Raw genomic sequence first — 5,000 nt, 5'->3', positions numbered from 1 at the left:
GGAGCAGGAGCTGTCTGCCATGAAGGCGGCAGCTGATCAACAGGAGGAGCTGTCTGCCATGAAGGCGGCAGCTGATCATCGGGAGCAGGAGCTGTCTGCCATGAAGGCGGCAGCTGATCAACAGGAGGAGCTGTCTGCCATGAAGGCGGCAGCTGATCATCGGGAGCAGGAGCTGTCCGTTAAGTTGGCGGCAGCTGATCAACAGGAGCAGGAGCTGTCTGCCATGAAGGCGGCAGCTGATCAACAGGAGCAGGAGCTGACCGACAAGAAAGCGGCAACTGATCAACAGAAGCAGGAGCTGTCTGCCATGAAGGTGGCAGCTGATCAACAGGAGCAGGAGCTGTCTGCCATGAAGGTGGCAGCTGATCAACAGGAGCAGGAGCTGTCTGCTATGAAGGCGGCAGCTGATCATCGGGAACAGGAGCCGTCTGCCACGAAGGCGGCAGCTGATCAACAGGAGCAGGAGCTGTCTGCCATGAAGGCGGCAGCTGATCAACAGGAGCAGGAGCTGTTCGCTAAGTTGACGGCAGCTGATGGACAGGAGCAGGAGCTGTCTGCCATGAAGGCGGCAACTGATCAACAGGAACAGGAGCTGTCTGCCATGAAGGCAGCAGCTGATGAACAGGAGCAGGAGCTGTCTGCCATGAAGGCGGCAGCTGATCAACAGGAGCAGGAACTGTCTGCCATGAAGGCGGCAGCTGATGAACAGGAGCAGGAGCTTTTTGCCATGAAGGCGGCAGCTGATCAACAGGAGCAGGAGTTGTCTGCCATGAAGGCGGCAGCTGATCAACAGGAGCAGGAGCTGTCTGCCATGAAGGCGGCAGCTGATGAACAGGAGCAGGAGCTGTTTGCCAAGTTGACGGCAGCTGATGAACAGGAGCAGGAGCTGTCTGCCATGAAGGCGGCAGCTGATCAACAGGAGCAGGAGCTGTCTGCCATGAAGGTGGCAGCTGATGAACAGGAGCAAGAACTGTCTGCCATGAAGGCGGCAGCTGATGAACAGGAGCAGGAGCTGTCTGCCATGAAGGCGGCAGCTGATCAACAGGAGTAGGAGCTGTCTGCCATGAAGGCGGCAGCTGATGAACAGGAGCAGGAGCTGTTTGCCATGAAGGCGGCAGCTGATGAACAGGAGCAGGAATTGTCTGCCATGAAGGCGGCAGCTGATGAACAGGAGCAGGAGCTGTCCGTCAAGTTGGCGGCAGCGGATCAACAGGAGCAGGAGCCGTCTGCCATGAAGGCGGCAGCTGATGAACAGGAGCATTAGCTGTCTGCCATGAAGGCGGCAGCTGATCAATAGGAGCAGGAGCTGTTCGCCAAGTTGGCAGCAGCTGATCAACAGGAGCAGGAACCTTCCGTCAAGTTGGCAGCAGCTGATCAACAGGAGTAGGAGCTATCTGCCATGAAGGCGGCAGCTGATCAACAAGAGAAGTAGCTGATCGCCATGAAGGCGGCAGCTGATCAACAGGAGCAGGAGCTGTCTGCCATGAAGGCGGCAGCTGATCATCGGGAGCAGGAGCCGTCTGCCATGAGGGCGGCAGCTGATGAACAGGAGCAGGAACTGTCTGCCATGAAGACGGCAGCTGATCAACAGGAGCAGGAGCTGTCTACCATGAAGGAGGCAGCTGATCAACAGGAGCAGGAGCTGTCTGCCATGAAGGCGGCAGCTGATCATCGGGAGCAGGAGCCGTCTGCCATGAGGGCGGCAGCTGATCATCGGGAGCAGGAGCCGTCTGCCATGAGGGCGGCAGCTGATGAACAGGAGCAGGAACTGTCTGCAATGAAGACGGCAACTGATCAACAGGAGCATTAGCTTTCTACCATGAAGGAGGCAGCTGATGAACAGGAGCAGGAGCTGTCTGCCATGAAGGCGGCAGCTGATCAACACGAGCAGGAGCTGTCTACCATGAAGGAGGCAGCTGATCAACAGAAGGAGGAGCTGTCTGCCATGAAGGTGGCAGCTGATCAACAGGAGGAGCTGTCCGTCAAGTTGACGGCAGCTGATGAACAGGAGCAGGAGCTGTCTGCCATGGAGGCGGCAGCTGATCAACAGGAGCAGGAGCTGTCTACCATGAAATAGGCAGCTGATCAACAGAAGCAGGAGCTGTCTGCCATGAAGGTGGCAGCTGATCAACAGAAGGAGGAGCTGTTCGCCAAGTTGACGGCAGCTGATGAACAGGAGCAGGAGCTGTCTGCCATGAAGGCGGCAGCTGATCAACACGAGCAGGAGCTGTCTACCATGAAGGAGGCAGCTGATGAACAGGAGCAGGAGTTGTCTGCCATGAAGGCGGCAGCTGATCAACAGGAGCAGTAGCTGTCTGTCAAGTTGGCGGCAGCTGATCAACAGGAGCAGGAGCTGTGTGCTATGAAGGCGGCAGCTGATCAACAAGAGCAGGAGCTGTCTGCCATGAAGGTGGCAGCTGATCAACAGGAGCAGGAGCTGTCTGCCATGAAGGCGGCAGCTGATCAACAGGAGCAGGAGCTGTCTGCCATGAAGGCGGCAGCTGATCAACAGGAGCAGGAGGTGTCTGCCATGAAGACGGCAGCTGATCAACAGGAGCAGGAGCTGTCCGTCAAGTTGGCGGCAGCTGATGAACAGGAGCAGGAGCTATCTGCCATGAAGGCGGCAGCTGATCAACAGGAGCAGGAGCTGACCGCCAAGAAAGCGGCAACTGATCAACAGAAGCAGGAGCTGTCTGCCATGAAGGCGGCAGCTGATCAACAGGAGCAGGAGCTGTCTGCCATGAAGGTGGCAGCTGATGAACAGGAGCAGGAGCTGTCTGCTATGAAGGCGGCAGCTGATCATCGGGAGCAGGAGTTGTCTGCCATGAAGGCGGCAGCTGATCAACAGGAGCAGGAGCTGTCTGCCATGAAGGCGGCAGCTGATCAACAGGAGCAGGAGCTGTTCGCCAAGTTGACGGCAGCTGATGAACAGGAGCAGGAGCTGTCTGCCATGAAGGCGGCAGCTGATCAACAGGAATAGGAGCTGTCTGCCATGAAGGCAGCAGCTGATGAACAGGAGCAGGAGCTGTCTGCCATGAAGGCGGCAGCTGATCAACAGGAGCAGGAACTGTCTGCCATGAAGGCGGCAGCTGATCAACAGGAGCAGGAGCTTTTTGCCATGAAGGCGGCAGCTGATCAACAGGAGCAGGAGTTGTCTGCCATGAAGGCGGCAGCTGATCAACAGGAGCAGGAGCTGTCTGCCATGAAGGCGGTAGCTGATCAACAGGAGTAGGAGCTGTCTGCTATGAAGACGGCAGCTGATGAACAGGAGCAGCAGCTGTTTGCCAAGTTGACGGCAGCTGATGAACAGGAGCAGGAGCTGTCGGCCATGAAGGCGGCAGCTGATCAACAGGAGCAGGAGCTGTCTGCCATGAAGGCGGCAGCTGATGAACAGGAGCAAGAACTGTCTCCCATGAAGGCGGCAGCTGATGAACAGGAGCAGGAGCTGTCTGCCATGAAGGCGGCAGCTGATCAACAGGAGTAGGAGCTGTCTGCCATGAAGGCGGCCGCTGATGAACAGGAGCAGGAGTTGTTTGCCATGAAGGCGGCAGCTGATGAACAGGAGCAGGAGGTGTCTGCCATGAAGGCGGCAGCTGATCAACAGGAGCAGGAGCTGTCCGTCAAGTTGGCAGCAGCTGATCAACAGGAGCAGGAGCTGTCCGTCAAGTTGGCAGCAGCTGATCAACAGGAGTAGGAGCCGTCTGCCATGAAGGCGGCAGCTGATGAACAGGAGCATTAGCTGTCTGCCATGAAGGCGGCAGCTGATCAATAGGAGCAGGAGCTGTTCGCCAAGTTGGCAGCAGCTGATCAACAGGAGCAGGAACCGTCCGTCAAGTTGGCAGCAGCTGATCAACAGGAGTAGGAGCTATCTGCCATGAAGGCGGCAGCTGATCAACAAGAGAAGTAGCTGATCGCCATGAAGGCGGCAGCTGATCAACAGGAGTAGCTGTCTGCCATGAAGGCGGCAGCTGATCATCGGGAGCAGGAGCCGTCTGCCATGAGGGCGGCAGCTGATGAACAGGAGCAGGAACTGTCTGCCATGAAGACGGCAGCTGATCAACAGGAGCAGGAGCTGTCTACCATGAAGGAGGCAGCTGATGAACAGGAGCAGGAGCTGTCTGCCATGAAGGCGGCAGCTGATGAACAGGAGCAGGAGCTGTCCGTCAAGTTGACGGCAGCTGATGAACAGGAGCAGGAGCTGTCTGCCATGAAGGCGGCAGCTGATCAACAGGAGCAGGAGCTGTCTACCATGAAATAGGCAGCTGATCAACAGAAGCAGGAGCTGTCTGCCATGAAGGTGGCAGCTGATCAACAGAAGGAGGAGCTGTTCGCCAAGTTGACGGCAGCTGATTAACAGGAGCAGGAGTTGTCTGCCATGAAGGCGGCAGCTGATGAACAGGAGCAGCTGTCTACCATGAAGGAGGCAGCTGATCAACAGAAGCAGGAGTTGTCTGCCATGAAGGTGGCAGCTGATCAACAGGAGCAGTAGCTGTCTGTCAAGTTGGCGGCAGCTGATCAACAGGAGCAGGAGCTGTGTGCTATGAAGGCGACAGCTGATCAACAGGAGCAGGAGCTGTCTGCCATGAAGGTGGCAGCTGATCAACAGGAGCAGGAGCTGTCTGCCATGAAGACGGCAGCTGATGAACAGGAGCAGGAGCTGTCTGCCATGAAGGCGGCAGCTGATCAACAGGAGCAGGAGGTGTCTGCCATGAAGACGGCAGCTGATCAACAGGAGCAGGAGCTGTCCGTCAAGTTGGCGGCAGATGATCAACAGGAGCAGGAGCTATCTACCATGAAGGCGGCAGCTGATCAACAGGAGCAGGAGCTGACCGCCAAGAAAGCGGCAGCTGATGAACAGGAGCAGGAACTGTCTGCAATGAAGACGGCAGCTGATCAACAGGAGCAGGAGCTGTCTACCATGAAGGAGGCAGCTGATGAACAGGAGCAGGAGCTGTCTGCCATGAAGGCGGCAGCTGATGAACAGGAGCAGGAGCTGTCTA

General features: G+C 57.1%; 5 protein-coding genes across 5 annotated transcripts in view; all 5 read left to right on the top strand.

Annotated features, from left to right (window-relative positions):
- The first annotated feature begins 223 nt into the window (after positions 1-223).
- On the top strand, positions 224-1,387 carry LOC138862322 (uncharacterized abhydrolase domain-containing protein DDB_G0269086-like). The gene is made up of 3 exons (XM_070124042.1): positions 224-652; positions 794-904; positions 1,298-1,387. Exons 1-3 carry the CDS (start codon positions 224-226, stop codon positions 1,385-1,387), a joined length of 630 nt encoding a protein of 209 aa, XP_069980143.1.
- Positions 1,388-1,819: 432 nt separating this feature from the next.
- On the top strand, positions 1,820-2,311 carry LOC138862321 (uncharacterized abhydrolase domain-containing protein DDB_G0269086-like). The gene is made up of 2 exons (XM_070124040.1): positions 1,820-2,035; positions 2,078-2,311. The coding sequence occupies exons 1-2, from the start codon at positions 1,820-1,822 to the stop codon at positions 2,309-2,311; spliced, it is 450 nt and encodes a 149-aa protein (XP_069980141.1).
- A 135-nt stretch (positions 2,312-2,446) lies between these two features.
- On the top strand, positions 2,447-3,232 carry LOC138862320 (uncharacterized abhydrolase domain-containing protein DDB_G0269086-like). The gene is made up of 3 exons (XM_070124039.1): positions 2,447-2,746; positions 2,849-2,959; positions 3,143-3,232. The coding sequence occupies exons 1-3, from the start codon at positions 2,447-2,449 to the stop codon at positions 3,230-3,232; spliced, it is 501 nt and encodes a 166-aa protein (XP_069980140.1).
- Positions 3,233-3,955: 723 nt separating this feature from the next.
- LOC138862319 (uncharacterized) lies at positions 3,956-4,489 on the top strand. Its single transcript, XM_070124038.1, has 2 exons — positions 3,956-4,216; positions 4,358-4,489. The coding sequence occupies exons 1-2, from the start codon at positions 3,956-3,958 to the stop codon at positions 4,487-4,489; spliced, it is 393 nt and encodes a 130-aa protein (XP_069980139.1).
- A 135-nt stretch (positions 4,490-4,624) lies between these two features.
- The window catches only part of LOC138862317 (uncharacterized abhydrolase domain-containing protein DDB_G0269086-like), a 1,096-nt gene continuing 720 nt past the window's right edge, over positions 4,625-5,000 (top strand). The window contains exon 1 of the mRNA XM_070124037.1: positions 4,625-5,000. This exon is cut by the window's right edge and continues 137 nt beyond it. Within this exon, the coding sequence (XP_069980138.1) occupies positions 4,625-5,000 (376 nt within the window).

The sequence above is a fragment of the Penaeus vannamei genome, chromosome 8, assembly GCF_042767895.1.
Source record: "Penaeus vannamei isolate JL-2024 chromosome 8, ASM4276789v1, whole genome shotgun sequence".
Lineage (NCBI taxonomy): Eukaryota > Metazoa > Arthropoda > Malacostraca > Decapoda > Penaeidae > Penaeus > Penaeus vannamei.
Note: the sequence above shows the minus strand (reverse complement) of the source record. Positions and strands in the feature narration are given on the sequence as shown.